Source organism: Mya arenaria, chromosome 3 (assembly GCF_026914265.1).
Source record: "Mya arenaria isolate MELC-2E11 chromosome 3, ASM2691426v1".
In the NCBI taxonomy this organism is placed as follows: domain Eukaryota; kingdom Metazoa; phylum Mollusca; class Bivalvia; order Myida; family Myidae; genus Mya; species Mya arenaria.
The window spans coordinates 76,766,580-76,791,177 of record NC_069124.1 but is presented as its reverse complement, the minus strand read 5'-3'; the positions used below and the strand labels follow the sequence as shown (position 1 = coordinate 76,791,177).

General features: G+C 34.7%; 1 protein-coding gene across 4 annotated transcripts; it reads left to right on the top strand.

Moving 5' to 3' along the window:
* The first annotated feature begins 1,425 nt into the window (after positions 1-1,425).
* Positions 1,426-22,637, top strand: LOC128227452 (myotubularin-related protein 10-B-like). Of its 4 annotated transcripts, XM_052938009.1 has the most exons (16): positions 1,426-1,561; positions 4,318-4,441; positions 5,317-5,370; positions 5,930-6,014; positions 6,462-6,601; positions 7,616-7,691; positions 10,251-10,333; positions 12,993-13,137; positions 13,469-13,598; positions 14,639-14,726; positions 15,624-15,712; positions 16,451-16,471; positions 17,467-17,597; positions 18,061-18,210; positions 18,622-18,800; positions 19,095-22,637. In XM_052938009.1, exons 2-16 carry the CDS (start codon positions 4,439-4,441, stop codon positions 19,929-19,931), a joined length of 2,211 nt encoding a protein of 736 aa, XP_052793969.1. In that variant the 5' UTR covers positions 1,426-1,561; positions 4,318-4,438; the 3' UTR covers positions 19,932-22,637. The 4 variants fall into 4 exon arrangements, with proteins under 4 accessions (XP_052793969.1, XP_052793966.1, XP_052793968.1 ...); XM_052938006.1 differs by lacking the exon at positions 4,318-4,441 and having other exon boundaries at positions 1,427-1,561; XM_052938008.1 differs by lacking the exons at positions 4,318-4,441; positions 5,317-5,370 and having other exon boundaries at positions 1,427-1,561.
* Positions 22,638-24,598: the final 1,961 nt, after the last annotated feature.

Below are 24,598 nucleotides of genomic sequence, written 5' to 3'. Positions count from 1 at the left end.
CTGCATATAAGGACATAGAGTAAAGGTTGTCGTGCCGGGCTGTAACTTTCCCTTGTATGGACAGATTTTAAAATAACTTGCCACATCTGTTCCACATACCAAGACAACGTGTCGCGTGCAAGACCCGTTTCCCTACCTCTGAGGTCAAGGTCACACTTAGATGTTTATTCATAATGAAGTGCTGCATATAAGGACATAGAGTATAGGTTGTCGTGTCCGGGCTGTAACTTTCCCTTGTATGGACTAATTTTAAAATAACTTGCCGCATGTGTTCGACATACCAAGACGACGTGTCGCGTGAAAGACCCGTGTCCCTACCTGTAAGGTCAAGATCACACTTAGGTGTTTATTCACAATGGAGTGCTGCATATAAGGACATATAGTATAGGTTATCGTGTCCGGGCTGTAACTGCCCCTTGTATGGACATATTTTAAAATAACTTGCCACATGTGTTTGACATACCAAGACGACGTGTCGCGTGAAAGACCCGTGTCCCTACCTTTAAGGTCAAGGTCACACTTAGTGTTTATTCACAATGGAATGCTGCATATAAGGACATAGACTATAGGTTGTCGTGTCGGGCTGTAACTTTTTATTGTATGGACAGATTTTAAAATAACTTGCCACATGTGTTCGACATACCAAGACGACGTGTCGCGTGCAAGACCCATGTCTCTACCTCTAAGGTGAAAGATACGCTTAGTGTTTATTCACAATGGAATGCTGAATATAAGGACATAGGAGTGTAGGTTGTCAGGTATGGGTGGTATTTTGTTCAGAGGCAATTTAAAATAACTTGCCATATGTATTTGACACGTAAAGGCAAGATCAACTTTCCATGTACTGACCTTGTTCATAGGTCAATGTCACATTCGGGGGCATTCGTCACATACTGTGACAGCTCTTGTTCTTCATTAAAGGGTCACCTTTTTGTAGATCGTGGTTACTTAAAGGGCTTACTTAAGATAGTTAGGAAATTGGGATTTATCAAAGCATACATTTGTGCTTACAATTTTGGTCAAAGGGCCTGTTAGAGATCACAGTTCACCTTTGGTGGTAGACTGTCTACCCAAGTGGAAGAAAGGCTAAATTGTTAGCCATTTTTTTTTAGAATTTGGGACATCCTAATAAAAGTGTTGCTTTAGGTTGTATTTAGGTCTGGTCTCGCCTGACCCGGTTACAGAAAAAGGGGGAGATCGAGTATTAACCCTCGCCATCGGGTATTACCCATTCGGCGAGCATTAGTTCGTTAAGGAAGGTGTGTTATCTTTTTATATATAGTCACCCCTCGGAAGGATCGGCTACATTGTAACAATGTCGCAATATTTATTTTCGTATTCCGCCCGTGAGATAAAACCGTTGAAAAGTATTCGATAAATTAAGTACGTTTGGTACGAACCAATGTGAGTACAAATATACCGGAAGTAAAACATTGGGGAGGCAGTCTGTCAAAATAAAGTTCTCTAACTATCAGACAAAAATGACTGCAACATGAGCCAGCCGAAGTCCAAATTTATTTCTTATTTAACTCAGTCTGTTGCTGGAAATTCAAGAAAATCGGTAATATGTTTACTAATAATATTTAACTCTGCGTAGTGAACTCTCAATCAGTTGTGAACTTAGCAAACAGGTTCTTTAAGGGAGCTTAGGGCTGTATTTTGGATAGAAATCGGAAACTGTTAATGTTTAGTTTGAAATTTGTGTTGCAATAATTCCTTTTTGCTCAGGTTACTGTCTTGGTTAGGTGACTCTCACCAAGACCAGACAAAACAGTCCATATGTTAGCAGAAATGGAATATTTTGGAATGAATGATAATGATCAATATCAAAAATACGGTTTAGCTGACTACAAGAGAAGTCGTTCAAACACGAACTCGCACCAAGTCGTTCCATATCCGGTGAAGTTGCCCTTTAGTTGGATGATATAGTACATGTTATGACCGTCATACATTACACACAACTTTATTTTATTGATAAGGCCTAAAAAAAAACACATTTGGTTCGGGTTACCCGACCTTATCTACGTAATAGGCGCCAACCCTACTGTTTTCATAGTCAGTTTAAAAAAATGAAAAACTATAAAAAGGTGAAAAATATATAAGACTTTTCAATAGGTGGATGTGTGTTCATAGTATAACATTTCATTATAGATGGAAGTATGTTCATATAACGTTGATATACTTGTTTGGTAATATGCAAATTAGCAAAGCCTGTCTCCGTGTGGATTGACAATTTACTGTTTATAAAGACCAGTGGGCCCCCTCAGGGTCGAGCATGCTTTTCTTTGAAGGGATCTGTTGGCCTCGCACGTTACAAATGGTGGCAGTGGTGGGATGAAGACAACTGCCGTACCGGAGTTGCCTTACCCACGAGTTTCCCAGGCCAAGACTAGGGTTGAGTCTTCTCAGAGGGGAAAGTAATGTAACCGCTCGCTGTAGGCAGTTGTGCGTTGTATTGTTTTTTTTAGGCCTGAAGAATCATCTTGTAGGGCTGTAATGATTCATCGGTGAATCGTGAAATCGCGATTCGGTACCCGACGATATACTGTATCGTATCGCATTTTTAAAAAATGTGTGTATCGCGTATCCTTAGATTCGTTACCTCGACTTAAGATTTGTATGCTTAAAACACTTTCCAAACATCTTTGCACGATCAATTTGTTAACTTTCACTTTTTACTGTTGAAACAGCGAAAGCCACTTCAGCCGCATTTTCGCAAACAGCAGGTAGAGCTAGCAAAGTACGTTACATCTTACTTATCTACACCGTGTTTATTGTTCAAACTAAAATGAAAAATGAAAATAAAATTATTAAAAAAATTGCAATTTGATTTACAAAAGGTATGGAAAATACTGGAATCTGCGAGCTAGCTATTTGCGAAAATGCGGCTGAAGTGGCATTCGCTGTTTTGACATTTTCAGTCATTTGCAAAGTCAAGAATGGCGGAAGGAAATACTACCGGTAGTAAAGAAAACAAAAGACAAATAAATAATACTCATTTAATAACAATAATAGGCTCAACAATTAACATTTAGCAAAGAGGCAAAACTAAATGAACAATTTTCATTTAATAAAAATATGATCAACAATTTGAAAATAGCAATCATTAACAAATAATATTCATTTTATAATATGGCAAACAATTTACAAAACATTAAAAAATGCAGTTTTGGTAAGGATATGCTCAACAATTTACAAAATAGGCAAACATTTAAGTCCTACATAAAAAAATAAAAAAATATATATATATATATAGATATAAGCATATCGTGATATATCGTGAATCGCGTACTCCGTATCTTTATGACAAGCTAGGTTTATGAACCTAAAACACCCTGTGAATGTTGCTCTTCTTGCTCTCGGCGATCTCAAATATATGTACATTGAACTTCCAATATTTTAATGTTAAGGCAAATTTATCACAGAAAATGTAATTTGATATCCATTAATTATTGAAACAAATCAAACACATTATCTTGATCGGACCTTATCGCATATATATTGGGCGACTTCTCCGTATAAGGCAAGACTTGTAGTGGTACGAGTCAGTTTGTGTTGGTACGACTTCTCCTGTTACAGTTAAGCTAAGTTTTACAACAGTTACAATAAGCTTTGTTAGAAAATGAATATTATGAATGGAATTTTGCATAACTATATCCTATATATATCTGTAGATAACTTTTACTTGTATTATTTGTTGTTTTGTTTCAAATAATAGTAATTTACTCTTTCTGGCTCGCAATAAACTCTCTAGTTACTGCTTTGACGATAAAATTAAGGTTTTATATATTCAAGGAAAGGTAAATTTGTACTTGCTTTGGGATCCTGCCCAACATAATTATAATGATAATAATTATAATATTATATATGCATAATTCAGGTAGTTTAAAAAAAAAGAAAAGAGCTAAATACCGAAATCCTAGTTATGACAATAAACTTATTTTCTTCTAAAAAATATAAAATCATAAGAGCTTAATAGTTTCTCATGCCCTTATTTATGTGCATTTTGGGGTGCTCATGATCACCTTTTATCTTCTTCTTTTCGAGGCATTAAGTACCTCATTTATTTGCTTATTAATAGAGACCATAGCATATTTGTGTTCATTGTTCATGCAATTCAGATTATAAGAAGTGTAAACTTCATTTCTTTTGTGATTTATACATTTTCATGGTACGTGTAATATTGTCTGATTCTTAAACTAAATAAATCATAAACTGATTTAAATCTTGAACAAATGCAACCACTTCCTTTATTGATATCTAAGTCAGATCTCATTTAATATTACATGTATAACTGGTTATTCTTGTATATTACAGTATATGTAGGATACATAACATCAGAACGGCAAAGTCATAAACAACTAAATTGTGGTTGATATTTAATGCATGTGGTTCTTTAAGTGACACACACCAAAGGCGTCTATCAGGACATATAATTATGGTATGTTGGCTACTTCTTGCTGAATTCATATGCTTTAAAGGGATACTGGGTCGATTGTTGAGAACTTATTTAATGTCAACAAAGTTGTTAACAGCAACTTGTGATCTGCTGTTTTTCTTACAAGATTCGAGACAAATGTACTTGTTTATACGTGTATTAAAATGATCTGCACATACTAAATTACGTTTAGAAGTTAACAAAAAAGTTATAATTCACATTGCTGACTTGAACATTTAGTTCTGAACAATCAGCCCAACATCTTCAACGTTGACTTGTAAATACATTTAAGCAGTTTTGACTCTTTTTTAAAGAGAGGATGTGAATGTATACATTGAGTCTCATAGTTTATGAATACCTATATTAATGTTCAATGTTTTACTTCATCAATTAAGCAGCTGAGTAGTATTACTTCTAAAACTCACGGTGTTTACAGCATTATCCATGATTATGTATTACATATTGCCTTAATATAGGTATTCATAAAAAGAGTCAAAACTGCTTAAAAGTATTACATAATCATGGATAATGCTGTAAACACCGTGAGTTTTAGAAGTAAATACTACTCAGCTGCTTAATTGATGAAGTAAAACATTGAACATTAATATAGGTATTCATAAACTATGAGACTCAATGTATACATTCACATCCTCTCTTTAAAAAAGAGTCAAAACTGCTTAAAAGTATTACATAATCATGGATAATGCTGTAAACACCGTGAGTTTTAGAAGTAAATACTACTCAGCTGTTTAATTGATGAAGTAAAACCTGCCATAAATCTCAAGAAAAGTATTCCTGTTTGTTTTTCATATGACCTCTACCCCTTACCCTCCTGTTGCATTACCAACCCTGACCTTGCTGTAACCTTGACCTTCTAGAGTTTCAAATCTTACATAGAGGAAGATGATAATGCTCCACAAGATGAGAATGATGTGAGTATGTTCAAGCATTGTCATGTAATAGTAGTCTTTAATATGCTGTAGCTTTTATATGAACATTTATAGAGCTTCATAACTTCATTGCTGCTTTATATAGATGCAATCACCCATTTCTGACATTTATTCAGGGTTCTCAATAAGTTTCTGTTGAAAGAAACACGTCAAATACATGTAGTAGAGTAACCCACCAGGTTCTTCTTAATCCACTTAAAATTCACTTTTTTTCCAAATTTGAAAATGGCCAAATGTATTTTGAACCTTGCAATTTGACCTTCAGGAAGTTCTTAATGAGACCATTGTGTATTATCTACATGTATTTAACATTTTAGCATCTTTTGTATTCCATGCTTTTATAAACACAATGTATATACTGTATAAAATGTCCCTATAGTATGTTTATGCTTATGATTCACTGTAACCTTTGTGATATATTGCAATTGTGTTAGAATGGATCTAAGACTTTGGTTACCTGTTTCCTCCCTTGCACAACTAACAATCTTTACTGTGGTATTGTTTTTTTCCTGAACTGTATTCTTGTTACCTGTGTTTTCAGTATCTGGTATCAGGAGGAGATGACGAGGTCCAGGAGTCGGCCTCCAAGTTCTTTGATGTCTCCCAGCAACCAAACCTGATGCCAGGTACATGTAGCTAATACTGATACTGATAATGATTTTCCTTGTCTACAATTGAGCATGAACCAATGCCACTGGTTCATAGTTTTAAAAATTAACATTCTGAAGTGTGCCAAACAGAAAGAAAAGGGTATCATTTACATTTGACAGGTAAACCTGCAGATATTGTTGTGTCAGAAATAAAAATGATTACTGACATATTTACTTTGAAATGTAATAAATTCATGCAGCATCACTGTTTCATTACATGTTTGATGCAAACGGAATGTAATAAACTTGATTTGAGTTGACAATATATAATGCTTGATTTGACAGAGTGAAGCAGCCTGTTTTAAAAGCTCACATGATCCGACCTGAACACAATTAGGAAGAATTATTGACTACTTACAGATTTAAATTATCAGGGGTGTACCATGATACCACAGAATTAATGTTAGGTTTCATTATTTATAGGTGAACGGGTCATTGGGGAGGTGGACAGAGTTCTCAAGTATGCGCCCTATTCGGCTGGCAAGCAGGGTTGGTCTGGCGTGCTTTGTATCACAAACTATAAGCTTGGCTTTCTCACTGCAGACAGGTCTTCATATGAAATGGTGAGTTCTACCTTTTATAACTCATAGGTTTTTGTTTGATTTGGGTGATAATCCTATGATATGATAATTTGTTAGATTTTAAAGTGCATGTTAAAAGAGCCAAGGTATTCATTTAAAACAAACTAATTTAAAAACAGATGCAAAATTCTGCATCTACATGTTTAAGTGAGCCAGTCCCTGTGAAAACCTGCAATAATTACTGAAATGCTAAAAAAAAAGGAAAATAAATGCATGCAAAGAAATATTCCTCATCTCTGGGAATTTGACGTATTTTTTCTAAATCTGTTTGAAATATGCTACTTTAAAACAGTATACATTTCAAAGTTTGGTAAATGAATTTGTAAACATCTTTGAATTATTTTGACTTCACATGTACAAACATGACTTTATGTTCAAAACAAGCATAAGTTAAAAGTAATAATTATAGAAGTGAATGTTTGATATAGATCTAATGACATAAGTAAGATACTATGAGCTCCCTACTTTTGATGGAAGGAACCACGCTTTTTAAGGGAAATACCTAATATGCTATGATGGTTGCCATGTCAACTAGCATAAGATATTTTAACATTATTTTCAGATTTGTTTTCACAGAAGAACGTGCTTTAACAACAAACACATTTTATTGCACTATTTTGAATATTTGAATGCTTAAGTCAGGGGCTCTAAAATTCAAGCAGTAACCCTGGATCAGGATTGAGAGCTTAAAGCTCCAGACTATTGTACAGTTGTACAGATTGTTTTTTGCTCAGACATTTTTGGTCAGATGGTTGAAACAAAAGCAATAGGAAAACCCCTTGAAATGAGTTGAATGACTTTGGAAACGATACAAAAGGGGTCTTTGCCTCTTTACCCTACTTTCGGCATTAATCATTCATACCAGTACTCAAATTGACCCCCAGCTATTTTTTTGGATTGACAGTCATCAGCTATCAGAACCATTGTTAATTGTAAGCTTAAAAAGCATATTTCCATATTTGAAATGCTACCCTTTTTTCTATTTTGTCCTTTCAGACTGGCAAGCGGAACCGTAACAAGATACTAGGAGATGATGACATTCCACTTACTTGTATTGACTCCATCTATCATGGTAAGATACCAGGAGATGGTGACATTCCACTAACTTGTATTGACTCCATCTATCATGGTAAGATACCAGGAGATGGTGACATTCCGCTAACTTGTATTGACTCCATCTATCATGGTAAGATACCAGGAGATGGTGACATTCCACTAACTTGTATTGACTCCATCTATCATGGTAAGATACCAGGAGATGGTGACATTCCACTAGCTTGTATTGACTCCATCTATCATGGTAAGATACCAGGAGATGGTGACATTCCACTAACTTGTATTGACTCCATCTATCATGGTAAGATACCAGGAGATTGTGACATTCCACTAACTTGTATTGACTCCATCTATCATAGTAAGATACCAGGAGATGGTGACATTCCACTAACTTGTATTGACTCCATCTATCATAGTAAGATACCAGGAGATGGTGACATTCCACTAACTTGTATTGACTCCATCTTTCATGGTAAGATACCAGGAGATGGTGACATTCCACTTACTTGTATTGACTCCATCTATCATGGTAAGATACCAGGAGATGGTGACATTCCACTAACTTGTATTGACTCCATCTATCATGGTAAGATACCAGGAGATTGTGACATTCCACTAACTTGTATTGACTCCATCTATCATGGTAAGATACCAGGAGATGGTGACATTCCACTAACTTGTATTGACTCCATCTATCATGGTAAGATACCAGGAGATGGTGACATTCCACTTACTTGTATTGACTCCATCTATCATGGTAAGATACCAGGAGATGGTGACATTCCACTAACTTGTATTGACTCCATCTATCATGGTAAGATACCAGGAGATGGTGACATTCCGCTAACTTGTATTGACTCCATCTATCATAATAAGATACCAGGAGATGGTGACATTCCGCTAACTTGTATTGACTCCATTTGTATTGTCTCTATATGTAGGCACTATTTACCCTAGCACCCTGCATGTAAGCACACATAGGTTTATATCCCAGCAACTACTACTTATTGCATTGAGACTTTATACAACGGGACTCAACCATCCAACCTACTTAATAACCAAGTTAGATAACTGTATTTTGCATATACAGTAAAACTGCGATCGCTCAAGGGCGCCGGGGACTGAGGCAAAAGCTTGAGGGAACCGATGTTTCGAACAACCGGAATTTTAATTTTCCAGTCTGTTATGAAATACCTTTCAGTGAATTGAAGTTGTCAAACGGACTGTTTACTAAGACACCTATTATGAGTTGCTTTGTGGAAATCGCTCATACATGTATGTTCAAAGGCTGTCGTATACTAAATGTAAAATGTAAAAGAAATATCAATAAATGAATAAATAGAAATGTTTATTTTTACAAAATTGCCATATTGCAAAGCAAAGTGACAAGAAGGAATTCTTTTCAGAGATTCCGATGTTGGATCGATATGTTAATTCATATTTTTATTACTAATTTACATTTCTCACAATTTATTTCTCGTTATTAACTTCTCATAATTATCTTCTCAAATGCTCTTATCAACTACTATCGGTCATGCATTAACTGTGATAAACGGTTTTTCACATCTTATCAAATTGCCTTTCAACTGTCATTGCAATTTTTACAATTTGCGAAAATTTTAACACCTAGCTATTATTTGTTGATTTTGGAATACAAGTTCAGAAAAAGTGTGAAATTATGACCTTGAGGGAGCCATATGGTTTTGTGCATGATTTGTGTACTTGGGTCTGACTATATTGCTCGACTTCTCGACATATTTTGGTTTATGATGCAGCGTATGTATATTTTATATGAAAATAGAAGGAAAAATGTTCAGGATCAAGCTCCGACCTCAAGGGACCGCCAGTTCTAGAACGACCGCTTGTTTGAACGACCTCAGTTTTACTGTAATGCAAATACTGGCCCTTTATTATTTAACTTTTCAATTCTGGTAAAGGTTTTGCATGTAATCACATTTAAGTGAATATCTCAGTAAACACATCATGTATTGCATTGAAACTTAAAACAAGGGCTCCAAACCATCCAACCTTTTTAAAAATTGAAGTCTGATATCTTGCATATAATATAGATTTTGCCCCTGTTGTTTTTTTCTCAAAAATTCTGGTTAATGTTTCGCATGTAAGCAGATTGAAGTCATTAACTCAGCAACCACTTGATGTATTGCATTGAAACTTTGTACAATCAAGTATGGTACTCTAATGCAAATTTTGCCTCGTTATAATTTTATCTGGTCATGTTTTTTAATGTTATTTTAATTTTTTACGGTCATTCCATATATATTCCACCAACACTTGGCAATCCTTAAACTTTAAAGTGCACCTCCTTTACAATATGCTTTCATTCAGGGCCCTTATAACTCCTGTGATGGCTCTAGTTATATTTGTTACCCATGTTTAACTTGTTAAGAAACACTCCATACATGCTTTTTTTAGTAGGCACTGGTCAATCACTGGGGTATGCTTTGTGTTATAGATTTCTCTATGGTTATACTTGACAAAGAAGCTATAATTTCCTCGTGGGAAATATACTATATGAAGAGTAATGAATAGTTAATACTTATGTTACTGATTTCAGTGGCTTCAAATGGCAAGAGGAAGAAATTAACACTAGGCTCAAGAACCTCGGCAAAAACTGAAACTTTAGAAGTGCATTGTAAAGTAAGTATGCGGCTTCATTATGTAATTATTTAAGTAGTCCATTCAGTGAATGTTTTAAGTAGGTCACAGTTAATTTCCAACCCTTGCATTGTTTGTAATTATACTATATGCAACAGATAGTTGTATCAATCTGGCTGATAAGAACATTGTACTTGTAATCCATATATGATATGCATTAAAAAATACAAAATATTCTTGAAATGATTAGTCATCAGTATATCATTTTGTTCATGAAAAACCCTGTCTTGATAAAAACACTAAGAATTGTAAATTCTGACAAGCTTTATAAAGAGGCTGGGTTCAAATCACTTAAGTCACGTCGACAGCAACATAGACTCACACTGTTCTATAAGATGATAAATTCCATGACACCAACTTACCTTTCAACTCTTGTCCCGAACTTAGTACAGAATGTTACGTCCTATAATCTACGGAATTCTGCTTCTACAAGAAATTACTTTAATAACACACAAGTTTTCGCTAAGTCATTCATCCCATCCTTATGGAACGCTCTTCCTTCTAATATCCGAGGGTCTGAAACTGTGTCGATTTTTAAGTCACGACTATCCGCACTTTTATCAAATATCAAACCCACCAACCTATTGTTATAAAGGCAATCGTTTCGACTCCATGATGCACTGTAGGTTAAGGACCCATTGTAGTATTTTAAAGGAGCACTTGTTTTCGAAGAACATAATTCCAGACCCCTACTGTCAGTGCGGCCAGACAGAAACGACCGAACACTACTTCTTTCACTGTCACCTATATCGCAACCAGAGACAGATTCTCAATCACCAATCACCTCAACCAGTTAATTTACAAACTATTATTTGGAAGTCCTCATACTGATGACATAACAAACCGTAACCTATTTCACCATGTTTATAAGTTCATCTCAGCCTCGGAAAGGTTTTCGTAATCTATTATAAAGGCCTACTCGGGAGTGTCCCCGAAACATGACCCTAAACCAGTTCACATACCCTACTTCTTACTACCTCTTTCTCTCCTGCCATCTCCTTTCTCTGCCACAACCGGTCAAAACTCTGCATAAAGAATCTTTATACCTAACTCCAACTTCCTTTTATCTTTTCTACCGATTCTTTCCTTTTAAGTTAATTTTACTTATGAATAAAAATACTTTACTGTCTACGCTAGTTTTTGTACAAAACGATACATTTGTGACTTCCGAGAACCGTACCATATGTATTTTTCTATATTGCCATAAGTTGTTTATACCAATAAGGAGAGAAGTCTTAATATTAGCTCTAAGCTATCTCTTCAATCCCTACCCTGTATACTTGTAACATGCTGATATATTAACAAAACATAGGAATAAATACTGTTTAAACCAAACAAGATTTTACCTTAAAATAAACACATGTTCAAATAAGGCCACACACAGACTTTTTGTTGTTGATTTGACAGATTTTGGCCATAGTTATGTCAATAAGGATGCACAATAACAATTGTTTTATAAATTAATTAAAATAGACAGGATAATTTATAGATGAGAATTGTTATGAAATGAGTAATTTTGATGAGAGTTTGATTTGCTGATTATAGTCATCGAAACAAGCCCAAATTCTTGTACTAGTGCTTTGCATCAAAAAAATTAAAAATTCCTGCTATATAAATTTAAAGTTTCAATGCACCCTGCTAAATTTGCAACACATGAAAATAGGGTTAAAGTCATAACTCATTTGTACTTGTTAAGTCCCAGTTGTGTTGTTCTTGTTTTGTGTTTAAATTTTTCTAGTTGTTACATTCAAATGCATCTGAATTTCAGTGAAAAAAGGCAATGCTCAGACTGAGAATTGTATTTTAGTTTCCTTTTGTTTATGTTATGCTGCAACTACATTTCATTGATTAATGGCAGTGTTATCTTATTTTTCCTTTTTGGAATCAGGGGCATTTGTCAGGTTCCTCTGATCACTTTTTAGCTCGACTATTCGAAGAATAAGGAGGGCTATACTACTCGCCCCAGCGTCGGCGTCTGGTTAAAGTTTTAGGGCAAGTTGGGATTTTCACTTATAAGTCCAATACCCTTCATTCAATTGACTTAATACTTCACACAGTTGTTCAGGGCCATCACATGATGAGGTTGGATAACTCCATATTATCCTTTACACAGATTATGGCCCCTGATTGACTATGGAACTTAGGTTAAAGTTTTAGGGCAGGTTGGGATATTTATTAATAACTTCTATGCACTTCAATGCACTTAATAAAATTCAAAATTATTTACGACCATCTTACAACAAGAAACATAACTCCATTTAAACCCTAAATACAAATTATGGCCCTTGAATTTTTATTTTTTTTTATTTTTTTTTAATTTATTTTTAAAGGCATATTTGTATATTCTTAACCACATTTTCATAATAGGAAAACAAGTTATTTGAATGACTTGCAACATTGTTCGGGCGGGCTGGTGGGAGGGCAGCATCAAAGTCACCTTATGTATCGAATAATTTTAGTTAGGTTTGACATAAAGAGACCAAACTTGGTAATATTACATCGTTATTGTATTCACTTCTAAGTAAAAGCGGCATAGTCGAGCGCGCTGTCTTACGACAGCTCTTGTTTAAAAAAGAAATACATGTTATGAAATAGAGATGGGTTTAATTGCCTGAAAGTAATTGTTTGTACTTTTTGTCAGGATTTCCGTATCCACAAGTTTGGGTTCAAGTTCACGCCGAAAGACGAGAACAAACGGTTTGTGAACATGCTGGTGCACCATGCATTCACAACAAAGGACACACTGCTATTTGCCTACGAGTATGGCAGGAACAACCTCCTCTCTGGTAAGGGTATAGTGACATATGTTTCATATTTGCTGTCAAAAGTCCATTCACCAGATCAATAAATTGAGATAATTTTGATTAATTATAATTCTCAGGTTCCTCTGCAACAAAAAGTTACATTTCCATCCTTAAGTTGATAAAATAACATGGCCTGGTTAGTCAATTTAGATCATAACATCATAATTTTAGATCTTACCTAAAATTAATTCTTTTTTTCATAGTACATGAAAATCCCCCTATCTTATTTCATAATGTCCAGCCCCATTCTATTATGTTTAATATCACATTCCACTGTAAGACTGTAAATTATAGACTTTCTGCATTCCTGTAGGTCGTCAGATGATGTTGGAGTGCCCTCAGTTTGATTGTATACTGGATTGGGAGGAGGAGCTCCGTCGTTGCCATGCTGACAAGACCTGGCGTGTCACCGATGTCAACATTCACTTTGACCTCTCTCAGAGGTACAGGCATATATGATTAAACCAGGTTTTCACAAAGCGCCTTTCATGTGATTGATTTTTAGTCTGCTAGAATCAGGGTCATGCACTGTTTCTGAAAATAGCAAACAGTTGGTACTGAATAACACATTAATGCTTGGTGACCAAACTTGGTATATAGGAAGAATTTATGGAGACCTTTCATAAGATTGTGTTAGGGGCTCCTAAGGTCAAGGTTACTGTGCCTGTAAATAGAATAATGGTTGAAACTAAATATTTTAAGTTTTGGTTGACATATTGTGACCAACATGGTATAAAGAAAAAGCTTATGGAGACCTTTTATGGGATTGTCTTCGGGGCCCCTTTTTTCAAGGTAACTGCTACTAAAATTAGGAAAATGATTGGTACTAATTAACTTTAGTTAGGGTTGACATATAATGACAAAACATGGTATATAGGAAGGGTTTATGGAGACCTTTTCATGGTATTGCATTTGGACTCTTAGGGTCAGGGTACTTTTACTAAAAATAGAAAACAGTTGACATATTATGGCCAAACTTGGTATGTAGGAAGAGTTTATGGAGACCTTTCATTGGATTGTGTTAACATACACACAACACTCAACAAATTAGCTTACTTACATATACATTCTCACAACACATGCATAAGTGCTACTGTCAAATACTTAAAACCTGGTTTCATTGCATTGCAGTGTATCTTGTATTTAATATAGATTGCTTTGTATTTACGACAGTGTTATGGTTTTATTTTGCGGGTGTCAATAGCAATTCAAACCATCACAAGACACTACTTGTATAATGTGAAATCTGTTGAAGATGAAAGTAATTTTAAACATAAAGGAAACAGCCAAAAGACAGCAGCTGTGTCAAAAAAGGACATTTCAAATGAACCCCAAATATGATGGTCAAATTTAATATGAGATCATAATTATTTTCTGTTTTGTCTGCAATTTGGGTAATTAACTTTTGTTAAAAAAATGCACTAGAAATACTGTCAAAATTTTGTTAATTTAGCGACATTAGTACCTTCTGGTTTTCTTTCAGTTTACCAAAGTACTTTGTTGTGCCAAGTGCCTTGATGAATACTGATCTCCAGAAAGCTGCCCCTCACTTCAAGGACAGAAGGATTCCTGTAAGTTTGCCTAGAACCATTTTGGAATAACTGCTTTATAGTAAGATTATAGACTCTTAGGACTGTCTTTTTAAGATCATAAAAACATTAAGTGTGCTGTATGGTAATCAAAATTGTCTTCACAATTTTTAACCAGGTTTTCAAGGTGAAAAGCTAGCTTGAGATTGCTTTCAGGTCACTGTTACTATAAATATAAAATGTTTTCTGTCCAATAACTTAAGATAGAATTGATGGATAGTAATGAAAGTTGGTGAGTTAGGTAAGTTATGTGAATCTTTAGCATGGGATTGCTTTTGAGAAGGGGTGTGGTCAAGGATACTGATACTAAAAATATAAAAATGGTGTCTGCCTTACAACTTAAGTTATAATTGATGGAAACTAAACACATAAGATATTTAACTAAAGTAATTAGAGTGATAAAGGTAAAAGGCTGATACTTTTATCTTACTCAGCAAGAAATTAATTGGCTATAATTTCTGATTGAATACTTGGTTTGGTCATTGTATACCTAGTTTCGTCTTTGAATACCTGATTTCGTCATTGCAGTGTTTCTAGTTGTTATTTCGGATGTATCTTTTTCTAGAATTGTTAAGTCTGAAGTATAGACTGCAATGAAAATCAGACTTTTCGGACAAAATCTTACTTTTTGAACTACCTAACAAAGCTTAAATAGCTTAAACTTAAAATGCCATCACGGAAATTTATTGGTTAATATTTATGCAATAAGACTGTTTAGTTGTTGAAATTCAGTTGGTTCTATAACATTTTCAATTTCAATGTCACTTGATCATGTTTAAGTATGAACTAGAAATAATTATTGTGTTCGGTTTTTGCAGTTACTATATTAAGATGAATAATAAATGTTGAGAGTGTAGTTTTGCCAATTATCTGTTACAGGTATGGTGCTACACCCATATCAACAGAAACAGCCTGGTCCGCATGTCGGCCATGGACATTAGCTCGGACCAGACAAAGTTCCAACAGCGGTAAGAATACTTCATGATATCACTAAACAGTCCTGATTTACCATGTACTACTGCATTCCCACTTATAATCATTCATTAAGTCCTCAACTTTTGTGGAAGAAAAATCAGGGTGTTTTTTTAAGACCTTTTTTACAATTTGGGTAATGTTTACAAATGGCTAGACAAATCTTATATCAAATATGCATGAATATTAGTTGTTTATAAATATTAATATAAATTGCTTTTATCTTTACAAGTAGGGATTAAAAATCAGTCCAAAATGATAATTAATCATCTGAAATGATGAGATAAGCCATTTCAATTAATAGTCAAATATTAAATCAAAATCAAAAATTTAATATTGTGCTAAAATTTATCATGTTATGAATTAAATACAAACTGCATTTACATGTTAACTGATGTACATTTAATAAACAATTTATGAAAAAACACAATTATTTTTTAAAAGGTTTTATTCATTAGAAGTAACTTTCAGTGTTTAGCTTTTAAGTAAGGTTTTTAGGTAAATGCCAGATACACTACTTTTTAATTACTTCAATTGCTCTACTGTATATTTCTATTTTATAGAATGTAGCTACATGGAGATAATCAATTTAGTATAATATTTATAAATAATAGTATGGAATCCTTTCTTGGCAACCTTGCTTGTAAATAATCGGTCACAACCTCAATCATCGTTTTATCCCTATTTCAAAATGTTCCAGCGTAACTGACTGCCATATTGATTTTACTCTGTAGTAATAATAAAAAAGACAATAAGTGAGTATAAGTCTCTACCTATAGTGTTTCACATGTACATATTATATGCTTTCAAGCTATTTATTAAGATTCATCAGTGAAATAAAAATGATATTTCACTGTTTCAAACAGTTTGATTAATTTCACTTTTGAAATTTTACCTTGCTTTTACTACCAAATAAAACCTGCAAGCACACGGCTTGGATACAATTTCTAAGACGTCATTTTGAAAATGACGTTACATTTTCATACAATATCTCACGTTTTTCGGAAAAACTACAATTAATTATCTTTTTATATCCTTTTTAAGCATATAATAAAAGAAAAAAATGTTTGTTTCAGTATAAGACAGCAATATATTTCACGTTGTGAACATAATGAGTAAATAGTTCACTTGATTCAATGCCACTCATGAAATATAGCCTTATGGTGCTCACTCAGTGAAATGTATTGCTATCTTACACTGGCACTGACAGTTATTCTCCTTATCTCCTCCTCTTCCTTCATGTATGTCTCTACTGATACACGTGGCTCTTGGAAAAACAACATACTATTGCAATGCTTTAACATAAAAATACTTCTATAACTGTTATTATACTGTATGTTAAGATATGATATTTGGATATTCATTATGAGATATCAATGAAATATGTTAAGGGGAAAGGAAGCAAGGAGCATGTGACTGACGAAATTGTTATCAACTTCTGTCTTTCAATTTCCCATCTCTTATTGCTTCAATTTCAAATTTCAAATGCTTCACTTTGTAAATATTCCTAATACTTATATGCAGGGAAGGTTTAAATGCTTATTAAATAACTAATTATATTGTTTAGTAATTGCGAAGACAAACATTGTAATGCTACGGATAAAAAACACTTACCGGTAAATCATAGACTTATTCAGCTGCATTTACATGGACAATCAAATGTTAAAATAATTCTTAAATCTGTAAAAGGATCAGATTTATAAGTGTAGAACATTGCCCAACAAATATTGCAACATCTGGTTCCCTGCAGGATGCTGGACGCAGTGAAGGTTGCTAGTAACCAGAGGAACTCTCCGAAGGTTGTGGTCATCGAGGAGGAGTGTCCCTCATGCCAGGAGGTGCAGGAGAGCTTCACCAGACTCAGAAAAATGTGCATGTCCGGTAACAACACTCACTATGGCCGCTTGTGCAATATTCAAACCTTGCTACTATAGTTAATAATGCTTTTGATGTGACAAAGATTATGATTGATAAACAATCATTTACGTTCACAGTGTTCAGGGTTTTTTTCCCATTTTTATGCAAATTTTACAATGTACTATATTTTTAGGTCTAAAGTGGTTTCGATACATGGAAATAAAGGACAAACTTCATGTTTTGGGGCCTTTTGGTGAATTTTTGAAATTGACATAGGACTAATTGTTACTTCACTTTTTTTCAAATAGAAACCATGTGTAACTAGTTCAAGTGTTAACACAGCCTTAATTGAAGCTGGGCTGTACTTCAGCCTAAAAACCCTGCAGAAATTAGATTCAACTAAAAAAAACAATGTAGCAATTCTAGGAACCCAATTAAAAAAAAAGCATCTCTTGAGCTAACAAATTTCCTCTAATCCTTACCCCAGACACTATAGAGGAGTTTGTGGACCAGGATGCCTCATGGCTCACAAGCTTGGAGAGCTCCCGCTGGCTGCTGCTTGTGGCCAGATGTCTTAAGGCTGCGAAAGACATCTGCGAACATGTTATCTCAGGGAAACGGACCGTAGTTATTCAGGGTAGGATTTTAGAGTTTGATAAACATATAGTAATAGAGTTTTATGTGTGATTATGAGGTTTACAGACAGCTGATACAATTTTGCTTTAACTTTATACCAAATATCAAAAATTCTGTTTTTAAAAATATATTTAAATCGCCAATAATCAGTATTTTTAAAACTTTTTCTTTTACAGGGGTTCTGAAGCCGTGAAATCATGATTGCAAGCTTTTAACTTCAGACTATTGTACAGTTGTAAAGATTATTTTTTGCTCAGACATATGCATAAAAAAAAAGAAATTCCTTAAAATGAATATAATTTACTTTGGAAACTATTTCAAAAGGGGTCTAAGGCCCTTTTCCACCCTTAAAAAATGTCAAGAACTTCGGTTTCTTATATTATGATGTTTACTTTGTATTCCCTTGTTCTAGAGGCAACAGGTTGTGATATGTCGTGCCTGGTGTCAAGTTTGGCCCAGGTCCTACTTGACCCGCACTACCGTACAATGACGGGGCTGCAGGGGCTGGTGGAGAAAGAGTGGGTACGGGCTGGGCACCCTTTCCAGAAATACCTCGCCCTTGTTACCCCCACCGAGTCCAGCCTTGAACAGGTGTGGGTTGTGCATGCTGGAAATTGTCAAAAAGAAAGATATCAGATTGGCTATTGTATTTTAACCTATATGAATTGTAAACAAGTTTGTAAAGTGACAGACTGATAAGAAGTTTTATTTACTAAAAGATCAAAATATAAACATTTTTAATCAACTCTTATTGTTGGAAATTTGTAAATGAATCAAATAATGTTTATGTTGTTAATCCGTATTCATAAATCCAACCATAGATATAAAAGCATTCTTATTGGGAGCACAAAGAATGTATACCAAACTGCTTCTGTGTTGTTTCAGACTCCGGTTTTCCTCCTATTCCTGGACTGTATATGGCAGTTGATGCAGCAGTTTCCCACGAGCTTTGAGTTTACAGAGACTCTCCTCACCACAATGTGGGACTCAGCCCTCATCGGCATCTTCGACACATTCCTCTTCAACAATGATCATCAGCGAGTATCATTCTCAAAGAATGATAACAAGAACATCAGACAGTTCAAACTTCCATCAGCTTGGAAATGGGACTTTCAATTCAGCTCCGAAGATTTGTCTTTTTTCAAAAACCCCTTGTACCTTATTACTCATGATGAGGAACTGAGGACATCCATAAATGACCTTCGTTTACTATCACGCCCTGGGCGAGTTTGTCAGAACTCTAGAAACAATTCATTGCGGATGGTTCAAGAAAACAATGTTATGGGTGCAGGCTCTGCAGAGATGGACCCGGTGCGTCGTGATGTGCTAGTACCAGAGGAGTCTCCACAGGTGCTGCAGCTTTGGAGGCAGTGCTACCTACGATGGCAGAGCCCCGCTCAGATCCTCAGTGGAGGCACGCCCACAGAGTACCTCCAGCAGTGTGTTATGGTAGAAGAGATAGCGCAGCTCCAGCACAAGGTCAAACAGCTGGAGCTTACCAGCAACTCTGATGTCAAGTTCCGATCAAAGAATAACCTTATATTTGGATCACAAACCAACAAGTCTAATCTCTCCGAACTGCTGAACTCTACTGTGTTGACTTCATCATTCCCGTTTTCACCTGGTCCGGCCTCCAAGGATCAACAGTACACATTCACACCAATCAGTGCCTACATCAGACACAGCACCCTGGACTATGACAGGTACATGGACGATGACTAGACCCACCAAACCTACAAACAAAAACCACCTATACTATAGTCTGACATTTTATTTTTCAATTTTGTGTGCATATATTGAGATTTCAGTCATTTGTTAATAGCATTTTGATAATTTGAGCTAGTAAAAAGTAGATATAACTGCTAATGCCAGTGGAAATTGAGTAGAAGAAATAGGATTTTATATAATGTAGGGATATTTTTCATTGTAAACAAGATATACTTTAAAGGGATTTTCTTTTTCATTTTGTTTATTAAAGAATGCATGTAGATTTTCTTTTAAGTAAACATTGTGTTCAGTAATATTGTATAACTATTGTAAAACAGTGTCAAAAGAAAATGATTCCGACTGGTTGTATTGACAGTAAATATACCAGGTACATTGTTGATGCTGTTTTGTGAGATGGTCTGACATGAATGTAGTATATACTTTACCTCTGTGTTTACTTTTCACACTCCTGCATTTTGTTATTTCAAAAGCCTGTATTGGTTGCCATGTTGTTTTGTACATTTCATTCGTTTATATGATCACATTATTATGTAGAGTAAGTGAGAATCTGGCTATGGTGAAAATACATGTATTATTGTAAAGAAGTATCTAATGAATATATTGATGCTGTTTTAATTCATGGGGTTACTGTGTTTACAGTTCTTTTCTCGTCTGTGATATGCAGTGATTCTGTAGTAGAGGAATAGTTTTGAACCCACCAATGACTACACAAACTGTTTTACAGGTGCCCACCATAGTTGGTTCAACTCCAACGATAATATAAACCCAGCGACATATCTTTGCATAGTTTCTATATTCTTTATTCTTACTTGGTGCATATAGATACACTTGTTGTTTCAGAGACTAAATCATTTGAAAATCAAATGTGTTCAAAGAAATACAAACTATTTTTCTCGTTAATGAAATGTGAATGTGTAAGAACAAATTATTTATGTCTCCACAAAAATGCCACTCTTTCATGTTATCATTCTGTTGCATCTTTGTTTTTTTTATGAAAAACCCAAAACATTAAGAGGTTAACCCTAACCAAGATTTATGAGGTTAACTCTAACCTAAGATATATAATCAACCCTAATCCTATCTTTAAGTCTGATACAGTCTGTAACCTAAAATGAATTGCAGTATGAATTATTCAAATTCATTTAGTGTATTTTTCAGAGAAATCTTTATTATTTTGCATATTGTATGAAGTGCAAGTGGTTACAATGTCATTGTTTATATCAGTGATGTGCTCTAATTGGATTAGCGTGGTGCCATTTAACCAATCATGATATGACATAACAATAGGCTTGTCATTTATTTAAACATATATTTTTGCTAGCCTTTCCTTAACAATAAATAATCATCGCTGAAGATTGTATTTATTTCTAATTTTGATGAATAATTGTTTAATATGCAAGGATTAGCACAGCTTGAGAGACCTCATGCATTCTGCGTCATGCATTCACAAAGAATGAGCACACGAGACAAATTGATTAATCCTTATCTAATTTTTTTATACATTATACTTGTGTGACAAATTTCTTTATACATAAGAAGACATTTGTTGGAAGCCTGTTTTTAATTAATAATGATTGGCTCAAGTTATGAAATGTAAAATTTTGAAATTCAAGTGATGTTTTAGTGTCAGTCCACCACAAATGTGACGAGCCTAAGTCTGATACTAGCATTTAATACCATTCATGTGCATGTCATTTGTATTGCAAAATTACTTTTACACTGCTCTGGGCATTGTTATTAATGTGGTAATGTTGATTAATTTGGGTTATTTTTAGACTATGGATGAGTAATATTGGAATAGATATGTGCAATTATTGTCTGATTGTGCTTTTCAGGCTATTAAGTGTATGTGTTAAAGAAATAAAGTAGTGACAGTGGTAAAAATGTCCGCCTCTGGCCCAAAAGGTCATAGGTTCAAGAGCCACTACCGGATGTAGCTTATTAAAACTGGTTTCTTTCCAGGAAAGGCACTCAAGGATGGTTCATGTTAGCTTATTGTTGTCTTCACAATGGGGCTTAAATTAATAAGTACGATACATTAAACTAAATAAAAGCATGAAACTTTACTTGGTTATTTTTAGTTTCATTGCCTTGGTGTCATCAACAGTAGCATTCACTGTGAAAAATAATAATAATTGTCACCACTAGCATGTATCCTTTATGTAATATGAATATAATTCTTGAATGGCTTCTGAGTTATGGTACTAGGAAATGTTTGCACTACTCAACTGATGAAAACAACAACAACAAGAAAGCTATGCATATACAGGATTTTTTCTTAAAAAATGACCAGACATAGTAGCCATTTTATGTAATTTAAGATACATTCCATTAGTATTAATAGGATAATTTAGTTTCAATACTAAAGTAACATTTCCATTTTTGCCTGTTTGTCATGAACTTGTCAGTGTAACTTTTTGAACTGCTTTCATTAGAAATGATCTGTAGATCAGAGCTTTTCTTATTTATTATTATTTATTTTTCATTAGATTTTGAATATTTTGTCTTTTATACTCATAGTCAATGGTTTCAAATCCAGTTCAAATCATTCAGTTTTGATAAAGCTTTTTTCCTTTGTTTGTTACACAGCATTTTCAACTGATAGTTGTTTATTAGAAGAATATTTGAGTTTGTTAAAGCATTGTTTTAAATATATTGAGTATATCATGAATTGTTTTCACAAATAAATAATCAGCGGATGTCTTAGTCTTCCTTCAGATTATTTAATGTCCATGTCCATTACACACCAGTACCTTACCTCAGTTTCTACGTCCATCACCTAGTACCAGTATCTTATGTGAGTTTCTACCTACATCGCCTACCAGTATCCTTCATCAGGTTCTACGTCCATGTACATTACATACCAGTATCTTACGTCAGTTTCTACGTCCATGTACATGACATACCAGTATCTTACGTTAGTTTCTACGTCCATGTACATTACATATCATTATCATACATCCGTTTCTATGTCCATGTACATCACAAACCAGCATTTTACATCAGTTTCTACATATATGTACATTACATACCAGCATTTTATGTCCGTTTCTATGTCCATGTTCATTACATACCAGTATCTTACGCCCGATTCTACGTCCATGTTCATTACATACCAGTATCTTACGTCCGTTTCTACGTCCATGTTCATTACATACCAGTATCTTATGTCCGTTTCTACGTCCATGTTCATTACGTACCAGTATCTTACGTCCGTTTCTACGTCCATGTTCATTACAAACCAGCATTTTACGTCTGTTTCTACGTCCATGGTCATTAAATACCAGTATCTTACGTCCTTTTCTACGTCCATGTTCATTACATACCAGTATCTTACGTTAGTTTCTATGTCCATGTTCATTACATACCAGTATCTTACGTCCGTTTCTACGTCCATGTACATTACAAACCAGCATTTTATGTCAGTTTCTACGTCCATGGTTATTACATACCAGTATCTTACGTCCTTTTCTACGTCCATGTACATTACAAACCAGTATCTGACGTTAGTTTCTACGTATATTTTCATCACAAACCAGCATTTCACGTCAGTTTCTACGTCCATGTACATTACATACCAGTATCTTACGTCCGTTTCTACGTATATGTACATTACATACCAGTATCTTACGTATGTTTCTCCGTCCATGTACATTACATATCAGTATCTTACGTCCGTTTCTACGTATATGTACATTACATACCAGTATCTTGGGTCGGTTTCTACGTCCATGTACATTACATACCAGCATTTTACATCAGTTTCTATGTCCATGTACATCACAAACCAGCATTTTACATCAGATTCTACATACATGTACATTACATACCAGCATTTTACATCAGTTTCTACTTCCATGTACATTACATACCAGCATTTTATGTCAGTTTCTACGTCCATGAACATTACAAACCAGCATTTTACGTCAGTGTCTACGTCCATGTACATTACAAACCAGTATCTTACGTCAGTGTCTACGTCCATGTACATTACAAACCAGCATTTTACGTCAGTTTTTATGTCCATGTACATTACAAACCAGTATCTTACGTCAGTTTCTACGTCCATGTACATTACAAACCAGCATTTTACGTCAGTTTCTACGTCCATGTACATGACAAACCAGCATTTTACATCAGTTTCTACATCCTTGTACATTACATACCAGTATCTTACGTCAGTGTCTACGTCCACCACACACCAGTATCCTACGTCTGGTTTTACGTCCATGTACATTACAAACCTGTATCTCAAGTCAGTTTTTACGCCCATGTTCTTTATACCGGTATCTTATGTCAGCTTCTACGTCCATCACCTACCAGTATCCTACATCAGTTTCTACGTCAATGTACTTTATACCAGTATCTTACGTCAGTTTCTATGTCCACCACAAACCAGTATCCTACGTCAGTTTATACGTCCATGTACATTACATACCAGTATCTTACCTCAGTTTTTACGTCCATGAACATAATATACCAGTAGCTTACGTCAGTTTCTACGTCCATCAGCTACCAGTATCCTACGTCAGTTTCTACGTCCATCAGCTACCAGTATCCTACGTCAGTTTCTACGTCCATCAGCTACCAGTATCCTACGTCAGTTTCTAAGTCGATGTACATTACAAACCAGTATCCTGCATCATTTTTTATGTCAATGT

Bases quoted from the DNA above. Each gene is read 5' to 3' on its own strand.
- LOC128227452 (XM_052938006.1), top strand. From the start codon at position 1,493: ATGAGCCAGCCGAAGTCCAAATTTATTTCTTATTTAACTCAGTCTGTT. The intron at 1,562-5,316 runs GTAATATGTTTA...TTGACCTTCTAG, and splicing joins CTGGAAATTCAAGAAAATCG to AGTTTCAAATCTTACATAGA. The intron at 5,371-5,929 runs GTGAGTATGTTC...CTGTGTTTTCAG, and splicing joins CTCCACAAGATGAGAATGAT to TATCTGGTATCAGGAGGAGA.